Source organism: Cyprinodon tularosa, unplaced genomic scaffold (genome assembly GCF_016077235.1).
Source record: "Cyprinodon tularosa strain WSP-4 unplaced genomic scaffold, ASM1607723v1 ctg689, whole genome shotgun sequence".
Lineage (NCBI taxonomy): Eukaryota > Metazoa > Chordata > Actinopteri > Cyprinodontiformes > Cyprinodontidae > Cyprinodon > Cyprinodon tularosa.
This window is the reverse complement of record NW_024039439.1, coordinates 1,775-14,273: the sequence shown is the minus strand read 5'-3', so window position 1 is coordinate 14,273 and position 12,499 is coordinate 1,775. Positions and strand designations below refer to the sequence as shown.

The following is a 12,499-nucleotide window of genomic DNA, read 5'->3' as shown; positions in this document are numbered from 1 at the left end:
CTTCACACTTTGAAAGAAAAAATAAAATAATCTTGAATAAGGAGGTTTTTCCAGATCTTCATGTCAGGAAGTGTCTTCATAACCTAAAGTTAAAGCTACAGATGAAAGTTATACATTAATGAGGTGATTAATCAATTTATCGATCAAACGGATTCATTTATAAGTGAACATTAAAAAAAACAACAGTTTTTTCTTGTTTAAGATCTTTTAACCCTTTATAAGGCACTCGGATAAATACTTTTAAAATCAAAAAAAGCCAGCAGTGTTCTTGGAATCCAGGAAAAAACCTTCTTACCTTTGTAACATTAAAAAATCTGCATATTTTGATGGTAATAAATGTCAATAAAATAACAAGAAACGCCAACTTTCCGAATATATTAAGAAAAATAACAAAAGTTCTATAAGAAATTAATGAAAAACACTCTGACAGGGAAATATAAATACTTTCTTTTGATCTAACATAACCTTAGAGGCATTAATGCTGATATTGACACTGACATTTTTTAGTTTATAAACTTAAATCTAATTGTTAACTAGACTTATCAACTTTTTCACTTAAATTTTTAACTTTTCAATTAACTTTTTACCTTGTTTCTTGACTTGTTTACCTTTTTTTTTTACTTTACAGTTGGTAATATATCATTCAAGTGTTCATGTAGCAGCATCTTTGCTCTCTGCTGAATGGCTGGATATAGATCTTGTGCTTCTAGAGCTCACGGGCGGGGGATATTTGTAAAGGGTATGCAAGTGATCAAAAACGTTATGTTGCCCTATAAAGAGTTAATAAACTGCTGCATTAGTAATGATGGTACCTCATTATATATTTAACCTCATTCCAGCAATAACAAGTTTTCTTAGAAATAATTAAAATGAATAGTCGAGAATTTTTGCAACTTTGGAAAAGTTTGTGAGATTAAACACGAGCGAGAGCGTTAGGGTTCCCGCGGGTCCTTAAAAAGTCTTAACAGGCATTGAATCCTTCAAAATAAAACTAAGGCCTTAATTGGTATTAAAATGACTTAAATCCGTCTTTCGTAGGTCTTAATTTTTAAAACATCATAAATAGGATTATTTTTATTATGATTTATTTTTGTAATCTAAATAAAACATTAAAATTTACCTTTTTCTTTTTATTATTTAAAAAAAAATAACTGCTCTCCATTATTGGTTCCGTCCCGATAGCGGAACCAATAAAAGCGTTGTTGCGGCCGGAACATTTGGGAGATTTACTTTTTGTTTGGAAAATATGAGCAAGTGTAAATGGAACCAAAATTGTCTCCAGCCAAGAGTTTTCTCCATGGCTAAAACCAGGGAACAAACATGAGGCTCATGGGAATTAAGGCAGTGGAGTCGCACATGCGAAGCACGAAACACAAAGCGTCTAAATGGAGTTAGAGAGAAACAGCCGGTATTTTTCAGTTTAGTTCCACCCTTGTCTCTGCAACGCCTCCACTTATCACCAAATCAAACATACTAAGAAAACCATACAAAGAAAAATAGCTGCTAAAAAGACTTAGCACTGGTTATGTTGGGGCTTTAAAACTGATTTGTTTTGTTCCCTGCTAAAACAAAGTTTGTGAATTCAGTTAAATAATTGTTCAAATATATCTGTCATTTGTGTGTTTTTAGCTTTCTTCCTGTATGGGAAGCTTTTCAACATTTGAAACATTAGTGCAGTGGTTTATGTTAAAATAAACCTTTGGGTTAAGTTGTCGCAAGCGGGTTTGGTCTTAAATTCTTATTTCAAGTGGCATTAAAAAGTCTTAAAAAGTCTTGAATTTAACTTGCCTTATGCTGTAGGAACCCTGAGCGTGCACGAGCCCATTTCTCCTCGTGCACGCTCTGTTTAACCCTGTAAAACCCAAATATAGAAAAACACTAAAACACATTTTTTTTCAACCACTCAGATGTTGTTGTAGGAGGCCTTAAAGGCTAAAATCAAGTGTTTAAAAACAAAAACAAACTACCGTAATTTTCGGACTATAAGCCACGTCTTTTTCCCCATTTTTCGACCTTGCGGCTTATATAACAATGCGGCTTATCTGTGGACTTTTACAGCTAACGGCCACTAGGGTAATACCTAAATCTATGGGTTTTACCATCCACCATGTTGACGTCACATTTGCTTCAACACACAAGCGCGGGAATGCGGAGGTCCTCCGGAAGCAGACTTCTACCGCGAGCGGTACGAGACAGAACGACAGCGAGAAAGACGGACATCGCGAACGCAAGACAGTTTGTGTTAAACATAAAAAACCTGCGGCCTATAGTCTGGTGCGGCTTTTATTTGTACAAATCATGCAATTTAGCTTCTGTGGCTTCTATTCAGGTGTGGCTACTAGTCCGAAAGTTATGGTAGATAAAATATGGGGACAATTTTCCACGATAACTACTTATTTACTAGCCTCGGGAGACCATCCTGATCTCGCGAGCTTTCAAGGTTTCACTCGCAGATCAGTCTGGAGACTCTCCGTTAAAGAAAATGTGGAGCCGTTCACCAAACGAACGTCCAATCAGCGTTGGCTTTGAGGCGGGTTGAGGTGTGACGCAACGAGAAGCGCAACAGTTCAGTCTAAAGAACATGGCGGCTTCAGCCGATGAAACTAGCGTTAGCGTGGCTATCGAGCAAGTTTTATCGGAATTACAGAGTATTTCTTGACTGAAAGAAGAGCAAAACACTGCTCTGGAGGCTTTTCTCAGAGGAAAAGATGTTTTTGCTCTTCTCCCGACTGGTTTCGGCAAGAGTTTGATCTATCAATTGGCTCCTCTTCGTCGTCGCTCTGTTAGTACGTCATATGCTTCGTTGATCTGATTGGTTTATTTGGCCCGTCTATCACCAACATAGGCCAATCAGCTAACCAGTATTTTCGCCCCTTCCCAAAATTACTTCAACGAAAGGTTTCCAGATGGATACGCGGAGCAAATCCATCTGACGGAGTCAGGTTACTTATTTACATTATGTAATTAACACAGAAATAAATATGTAAATCCTTTTATTTCAATCAGAAAAATCCAGTCCAGTAAATCGAGGGAATGATGATCAATCAAAAACCTGCAGGTTGGGTGACGTCTTTCCCTGAAGGCCGGCCTCGCATATGAATATGGGACCCAATAGGATTATCAGACCAACCAACAGTATGATTTAAAAAAAGAGAGAGTATTTTAATGCAGTAAAAAAAAAGAGGAGTTTTTGGGATGACAAAAAAAATGCTATAATTCTGTCACTTAAAGTCGTAGGTAAATCATATATAAATGTCAAATCATTCTGGCTTAAACATGTATATAAATCTACTCTTTATCAGACCATATTGTCCCAAAATGTAGAAAATTTCAGTTTAAAAAAAAGAAATCCTTTCTTAAAATCTGTGTTTGTTTTTTCCTTATCTTATGCAGTTAGAAATAAAACCTCCTTTAAAACTTTAAAGCGAAAACTGAAAACTTTTCACCAGGAGCTGAGATCCTCAGGCTGCAGCTCTGAGGGCCGTTCTGCTGTAGATCTGGGCTAAATAGATCCCACGTAGCTTGGAAATATTTAAAATCTTTCCAGAGAACCTGCAGTTAGGAAAATGAGGCGAGTACGATACGGCCGACTGTTTATTTATGGAAATGGACGTGTAAAGAGTTCATAATAGCCGCCGGCTGCAAAACTAGTTAATCATCATCAAAATGTGTCGTCGTGTAAACTAAGGATAATGAAACTGCACCGGGTCTGGTGGTTCTGCTGCTTTTAGACCAGTTTCTGATGAAGAACCCCCAGAACCTGGCTGGCTGAGTTGGACCAGGATGGATCTAAACCAGAGGTCATGGATTAGCGGACCAACCTGATTTAAAACATTTATAAATAACCGCATGTTGTCCAACGACAGTGTCTAATTTCCCTTGCGCCGCTTCTCCTGTTAATATGGTAAAGCCCTGGGGAGCGTCCGGCTCCAGGCTGCACGTGATCCAAATGAGCCTGCTGGAAGAACTGCGGTGAACTGGTGAAAGAAAAGTGAAATGGCGTGCTCAAAGATGACCCTGCACATTTAGAGGATGTTTGGCTCAACCTGCTGCTGTGAAGCAGGATTCTCCACCATGAACAGAATCAACAATAAATCTGGATCCAGGCTCAAAATGAGCTCCTTGATATGTGCTTGAGAATGGCTTAGTCTCCGGTTAAACCCAGGTTTAAAGCCTTGCAGGGCAGCCTAAAGCCCACTGCCAACATTAAGACAGAAAAAAGAAAGAAAAAGGTCAGTTCAGGTGTTCAGGAAATTGTCTATATACCAAACTGAACGATTGTTGTTCTCTACTTGGAAAAAACACTTTAGATTTTAAAATGGAAAAATTTTCTAGTATTGTTTTTTTTTTTTTCTTTTTTTCCTTAATTTAAAAATTCAACATGGAACATGGATTAACATGGATGCATAAAAACCTCGGACCCCGCTGGTTTTTAATTGGTTACAGCTGATCTTCACCATGTAGGACTCCTGAATGTCCAACTGCTGCTGATGAAGTGAGGAAATGTTCACCTTCAGCTAGAAGCGGTTTGCTTTCCTTTAAATGTTTGGACCGAACCGACCCGAGTCTGCAGCTGCAACAGATCTATTCTAGAGGCAGCTCTTCTCTTTCTGCTTATTAAGATTAAATCATATATATATATACACTCACCGGCCACTTTATTAGGTACCCCATGCTAGTAACGGGTTGGACCCCCTTTTGCCTTCAGAACTGCCTCAATTCTTGGTGGCATAGATTCAACAAGGTGCTGGAAGCATTCCTCAGGGAGTTTGGTCCATATTGACATGATGGCATCACACAGTTGCCGCAGATTTGTCGGCTGCACATCCATGATGCGAATCTCCCGTTCCACCACATCCCAAAGATGCTCTATTGGATTGAGATCTGGTGACTGTGGAGGCCATTTGAGTACAGTGAACTCATTGTCATGTTCAAGAAACCAGTCTGAGATGATTCCAGCTTTATGACATGGCGCATTATCCTGCTGAAAGTAGCCATCAGAAGTTGGGTACATTGTGGTCATAAAGGGATGGACATGGTCAGCAACAATACTCAGGTAGGCTGTGGCGTTGCAACGATGCTCAATTGGTACCAAGGGGCCCAAAGAGTGCCAAGAAAATATTCCCCACACCATGACACCACCACCACCAGCCTGAACCGTTGATACAAGGCAGGATGGATCCATGCTTTCCTGTTGTAGACGCCAAATTCTGACCCTACCATCCGAATGTCGCAGCAGAAATCGAGACTCGTCAGACCAGGCAACGTTTTTCCAATCTTCTATTGTCCAATTTCCATGAGCTTGTGCAAATTAGCCTCAGTTTCCTGTTCTTAGCTGAAAGGAGTGGCACCCGGTGTGGTCTTCTGCTGCTGTAGCCCATCTGCCTCAAAGTTCGACGTACTGTGCGTTCAGAGATGCTCTTCTGCCCACCTTGGTTGTAACGGGTGGTTATTTGAGTCACTGTTGCCCTTCTATCAGCTCCAACCAGTCTGGCCATTCTCCTCTGACCTTTGGCATCAACAAGGCATTTCCGCCCACAGAACTGCCGCTCACTGGATGTTTTTTCTTTTTCAGACCATTCTCTGTAAACCCTAGAGATGGTTGTGCGTGAAAATCCCAGTAGATCAGCAGTTTCTGAAATACTCAGACCAGCCCTTCTGGCACCAACAATCATGCCACATTCAAAGTCACTCAAATCACCTTTCTTCCCCATACTGATGCTCGCTTTGAACTGCAGGAGATTGTCTTGACCATGTCTACATGCCTAAATGCACTGAGTTGCTGCCATGTGATTGGCTGCTTAGAAATTAAGTGTTAATGAGCAGTTGGACAGGTGTACCTAATAAAGTGGCCGGTGAGTGTATATATCTCCAATGACAATAAAATAAGTTTTGATAAATGTTGGAGCAGCGATGGGAGATTACTAGCCTGACGTAGTCCTACTCAATTCTAGTCAGAATGAGTCTGATGCTGCTCCATAGAGCTGTGATTATGGGGCGTGTTTCAAATGAACCAGAAAAAAAATGCCTCTGCACTCAACTGGATAGACCTACAACCAATAAGAGCAACGGAGTGCGTGACGTATGTTAAGCGACGCATAGTTGTCAACAAAAATCAAAGCGTGCAGTTGCACGCCTAGAATAAGAAGATGAGCCTTGATCGCGATTCTCTGTTCCTCTTTTAAAATTAATTTGCTGTCGATATCTTCTAGAACAGACCTAATAGCAGAATCTCCACACCTCAACTCTCCAGCGGCAGCCATTGTTGTTGTCACCCAAGCGCGCTTTGGTCACATGGTTGATTACGTTACTGTTGATCATCTGTCCATCATCCTATAAAGCCCGCCCTGATAATTTGATTGGCCCGCCAGATATTGTGCGAGCATACTCGCGCTACTGTTGAGCAATGCCAGACCGAACTTCCCGACCTCAAACGTTGTGGGCGGGACTAAGTTCGGAATGGCACCCAGGCTAGGAGATTCCAGCTTCTAGATTATTCTCTAGTCCAACACGCCTGGATCAAAGGACTGATCTGGATTAATTAGCAGATACTCACAAAAAACGGGACTCAGTTACTGAACAGATAAAATAATTAGTGAATTAAAATGTGGAAGAATTTGTACAACTTTCCTGGAGGATAAATTAAGAAATATAAGAATTTTGATCATTAATTAAAAGGTTAAAAGATCTCAAAACATTGAATACTGATCCAAAGCATTATGGTGTGAGGTTGGAAAATATTCATGTAGAAGTGATTTAAGAACAATAAAGATGTTTTATATTTTTAGCAGCCTTTAAAGGAAAAGTTTGGTCATCAAGGAATAAACAATGGATCATTATTTATATTTAAAATTAATACGTTTGCAGTGATTTAATACGGAAGAGGATTAAGGCCAATAAAAAAAAAAAAAGTTAACAGATTTTTACATATTATTTCAGTTTAAAATGGGGAAAAAAGTCAGAATTCTGACTTTTTTTCTTTTTTCAGTGGCTCTAATCCTATCTATTTTAAGAATTTAGCGATAATCAGTAAAAAAAATCAAAAGGGTCATTTTCCTTGCGATCGCTGAGTTTGGGATCGGCCAGTTTTGCCCGAATATAGTAACATGTTCAGGTTGACCTGAACGCCATTAATACTCGAGTACCTTTCCTGCGTCTTTCTTCGCTCCGTCGTAAAAAAAACAGCTTTTATCAGTTAAGGATTTTATCAAAAGTAAAAGTTTACCGCAGAGATCTGGAGACTAAAACGTGCTTTTATTATGAAAACCAGATTGGATCTGTGGGTTTTTTTCCCGTCATGTTATGCCAGGGTTTCCGCAGGTCATTAAAAATCATAAAAGTTACATTATTATTTAATTAAATTAAGGCCTTAACTGGCATTATGAGTCATTAAATGATGGAATTATCGTGGCATTTCAAATGCTTTATTTAAATAAAAAAAAATACTTTTATAAAAACAATATCATCTTAAAATGTTTTGTGCGGAAACGCTTCGAGGCGGGAAAAATGCAAAGTTAATCAAATACGGAAACTTGCACTATAAAGGGTTAATCAAGTCTAAATGGAAATCTGGAAAAGAAAAAAATCTACCTACATTTTCATTGAAATTCTAACTTATTTTATTCTATTTTATTTCATTGTGTTTATTTATTTTAGCTTTTCAGTTTTTACTTTATTTCCTGCAGCAGTTATATCTGTACGGCTCCAAATGTTGTTTTAAATGTGCTTATAAATAAAGTTTGAGTTGAAAAGAATCGAATAAAAAAGAAAAAAGGGAATTGTGTGAATGTCTGCAGTTTGAATGAAGCCAAATAGATTTGCGGGTTTTAGAGAACAGATCTGGTACCTGAGCGTCTCTCTGTCTCGGTGTTCCAGGTGCTGATGGAGGACAGGCAAACCAACCGGCTGCGAGAGTCGCTCAACATCTTCGAGACCATCGTCAACAACCGCGTCTTCGTCAACGTCTCCATCATCCTCTTCCTGAACAAGACGGACCTGCTGGAGGAGAAGGTGAAGCTGGTGCCGCTCAAAGACTACTTTCCCGAGTACAGCGGGCCGGAGCACAGCCTGCCCGACATCCAGGCCTTCATGGTGGAGTGCTTCCGCGCCAAGAGGCGCGACGCCACGCAGAAGCCGCTCTACCACCACTTCACCACCGCCATCAACACGGAGAACATCAGGCTGGTGTTCCGGGACGTCAAGGACACCATCCTCCACGACAACCTCAAGCAGCTCATGCTCCAATGACACACACGCCAAACCCGCCCCCCCGATCGACCCGCCGCAGCCTGCGAACGCCAGAGGACCTGAAGGAGGACGGACTCGGGAGATCAGAGACTTTGTGTTTTAGGCGGTTTTTACTCCTCCTGTTGTCGTAGCTCAGGATCTGATTACAGAGGCAGATATTTAGGCAAACTGTGGTATTAAACGTCAAAAAAACTGAAAAATCTAGAAATAAAAAAAAAGAGAGAAAGCGGACGAAGAACACGGATGAAATCTGATCACTGCTGCTTCATCCCGTTTCCATCCGCTCCACTTTATTTAGTGTTTGACTTGTTTTTCTTTCAACCATCAGGACGCCGGTGCTGGAACCAGTGGAAGGCAGATTAACTTATAAAAAAAAGCAACATTAACCGGTTAAAAGAGCGGAGGGTAACCATGGAGACGGCAGAGCACTGATTTCTAACCCAGACGGACGTCTCCTCCTCTTCTTCTTTATGTTGTTTTATTATCCAGCGAGCATTCAGAGTTAACCGTCTGAGTGTCTCCAGCACTGACGCGTCGCTCGTTGAACTCGGAGGGCGAAACCACCAGACTGAACCTTTATTACAGATAAACGTCCTTTTTTCCTGATTTCCTGGGACGTTACCTGCCGTTAGGGAGCCGCCGAATAAACATGCAGTCCTCTCGTTTCCTCAGGGTCGACGCGGAGGCGGCGTCCATGAGTTGAAAGGGTTGTTGGGAGGCGGCCTGACTCCGCCGCGCCGTTAGCTAGTCTGTTTTCATTTTTATTAGGACTGCATCCCCCTCGATTCCTCCCCGTCTGATTTTTATTCCTGATTCTCCGTGAAATGACCTTCACTCCTTTTTTTGTTCGGCCTTAAATCATGCATGTGTGTTAATAATTGTACAGGGATTTGCTCGCCATTGTTTGAATAAACTACCCGCTCTGTGAGAACTTCTTTATCGGCACTGAGTTTTTATGAGGAAAACAAAATTCAACGTTTCCCTTTTTTTTTTGGACTTCCTTTAAAAAAAAAAAAAAGCTTTGTGATTATTGCTGAAATCTGACAGAGGAGGAAAAGCTGCTGCAGATGAACGGTTTAGAGTGACTGTAAGGGGGGGGGGGGGGGGTCTGTTTTCCAAATAAATCCGGCGCTTTCTCCGGACTCTTCCTAATTCTTCCTCTTCGTTATTCGCCGCCTTCTTTCCTCGGCAGGAGGACCGCTTCCATTCCTGGCTTTGTAAATACTGTAATCTGTTTTTCCTGTAAATATTATTCAGGTTTATCTTCTTTTATGTAAATGGTTGTAGAAATTACCTTTTTTTTTCATGCTGGATACTCTTCAAATCACTGCATCTTTCCAGTGAAGATGACCTTTATGATGTAGATTTTATTTTGTAATTTTTTTCATCACCTTTTTTTTTTCAAATTTATGTCAAATCCCATGCTACTCTAACCCTATCAATAAAATCCACTTTTCTAATGATACTGATAATTATGCCCCATTTGCTGCCTGTTATCAAGCCTGCGTGTTTGTTTTAGTGATTTTAGGTCTGAAACAATCAGATTAATTAATAATTGAAATAATCGTTAACTCATTTAGTAATCGATTAATCGTTAACTGGAGTATAGAGACTGTAAAATGTGCCTTAAGATGACAGAGCGACACACTTAGAGCAGGAATTATACCAAATTTGTTTAAAAAATATATAAATTTTTGCATTTTAGTTAAAAAAAAACTTGTTCATTTGTCAATCTGTTTATCCAGAAATCCTTAAGCGGAAAAGTTTTGGTTTCAACTGGTTTAAATCAGTAAAAATCTATTTTTAAGGAACCTTTTGCTATCTGATTATTACCCAATTAATTTAGAAATTAATTGACAGATTAATCAATTTGCAAAATAACTGTTAGTTTTAGCCCCAAGTGATTTAAAAAAAAAATGTTTTTTTATGATTTTAAAGTCCGTAAACAAAGGTGTTTGTCTCATTTGGTGTTTTTGTAGCATATCAGAAACTTAAAAAGCGTTTTAAATTAAGGAAACCTTTTGCTATCCGATTATTAATCAATTAATTTAGAAAATAATCGTTAGTTTCAGCCAAAAGTGATTTAAAAAAATGTTTTTTTTATGATTTTAGAGCAGGAATTATACCAAAATGAGTTAAAATACATAAACATTTTGCATGTCAATCTGTTCTATCCAGAGCTCTATATAGAAAAGTTTTGGTTTCACCCGATTTAAACCGGTAAAAAATCGTTTTAAGGAACCTTTTGCTATCCGATTATAATCAATTAATTTACAAAATAATTGACAGATTAATCGATTTGCAAAATAGTCGTTAGTTGCAGCCTTAAATGATTTAAAAAATTTATTTTATGATTTTAAAGTCTTCAAACACCAGGTTGTTTAATGGAATTAAATGCATTTAATTAACATTTTCTACATGTTTTCCTAATTTAGACATGTTACTCATTTTATTAATCTCCATTACTTAATGACCGGTGAAGCTAAAAAGCCTTACATCAGAAATAAATCAGAATCTTGGTAAGATATGGTCCATCCAGTTGCAAAAGACATCAGTAAGCTTCGATTTATTTTTTATTGTAAAAACTAACTCAGATTTAATCAATTAACCGAGTTTATCAGCCAATTTCTGTGCAGCCATGAGATAATTTGGTCTCCTGATTACCGGCGGTAACGTTTAAACCTGCACTCGTCTTAAACATTAACCATGCTGGCTCTTCATTAAGAGGTTAATAATAATAATGCACATTTTCTGTGGGAATATTGCACCTTAATTAAAGGTCTGTGTGAAACGTCCAAAAAGAAATGCAAACTAACAAAATGAGTCATTAGGAAATGAGCCAAACGAAGCTGATGGCAGAAATAAATCAGCTTCTCTGAAAACTGTAGATGACTAAAAACTGGGCAGGAGGACATGATGATGCAAGTCATTCAATGGAAAGAAGCGTTTCTCTTTCCATTAGAGTAAAGTAACGTTCATTTTTACTCATATAGTCGCAGTGAAAGCGCTATCAGGCCAGGAAGCCTGCATCATTAACCCTCCACCACTTTGCTTTACAGCTATAACCTGATATGTTCACCAAACCCGTCTCCTTCTATTATAGCCTGTTAATCTTCATTTATTAAAAAAAAAAAATTGACTGATTTTTAAATTTTATTTCAGTTTAACATGGGAAAAAAGTCAGAATTCTGACTTTTTTCTCAGAATTCTGACTTTAATCTCAGAAACTTTTTTTTTCCAGTGGCCCTAATCCTCTTCCGTAGAATTCTGACTGAATTCTGACAATAAAAAAGTCAGAATTCTTAGAAAAAAGTCAGAATTCTGACTTTTTTCCCATACTATACTGAAATAAAATTTAAAAAAAAATAACTTTTTTTTTTTCAGTGACCCTAATTCTCTTCCGTATAATTCAGTCTAGTTTTATAGAAAATAAAATTATAATTATGTGGAGTATTCCCATACACTAACACAAAGAGAAATTGGGATTACAACTTGTTTTTTTCCTGACGGCAAAAAAACTAAATAAAAACCTTTTAAATTAAATGAAAATATTTTTTTTCTAACCTAAAGAACCTCTACAAACTATGAAATACAGGTTTTCTATAACATCAGCTGTCCAGTCAGAGGAAAATGGGGATATAAAAGCTCCATATTTTGACTACATTTACTCACATTTATAAGTTATTTATGAAGGTAATGAAAAAAGACTAAAATATATCATCTGTTAATATATATATCTGCTGGAGGTTTCTTCCTGTTCAAAGGGAGTTTTTCCTCTCCATTGTCGCTACAAGCATGCTTAGTGTGAGGGATTGCTGAAGAGTCAATGAGTCGATGCAATCAGCTGGTTTTCCTTAGATAGAAAACTTTGAATCAATCTGACTGGATGATCTGGTGAACTGGAAAGTGACCTGAGATGACATGATGGGAATTGGAGCTATAGAAATAAACTGAATAGAATTGAATTTAAAGATTTCTGCATTTGGCTGCAGTTTCCACTCTTAAACTGTGTAACATAAGTAGTTAGGGTGTAACAAAAACACAGCTACTCAACTTTGTATTTCTTACATTGTGACGGTAAATATTGTATTTTTTTCCAACTGTACATTATATCAGCCTATTTATTTATTTATTTATTTATTTATTTATTTATTTATGTACTCAATACTTAAACTCTTTTCCTAAGAGAGGATGTACTTACTTAGTATATTTATTTTTCTGGGGCGCTTTTTTTCCCCACAGCAGCTTCCAG

General features: G+C 38.2%; 1 protein-coding gene across 1 annotated transcript in view; it reads left to right on the top strand.

The window, feature by feature from the left end:
- LOC119771741 (guanine nucleotide-binding protein subunit alpha-13-like) overlaps nt 1–9,244 on the top strand; it is a 29,220-nt gene extending 19,976 nt beyond the window's left edge. The window contains exon 5 of the mRNA XM_038267862.1: nt 7,876–9,244. Coding sequence (XP_038123790.1) covers nt 7,876–8,247 — 372 coding nt within the window. The 3' untranslated portion in view covers nt 8,248–9,244. The remainder of the gene's footprint in view (nt 1–7,875) is intronic.
- The last annotated feature ends 3,255 nt before the right edge of the window (nt 9,245–12,499 follow it).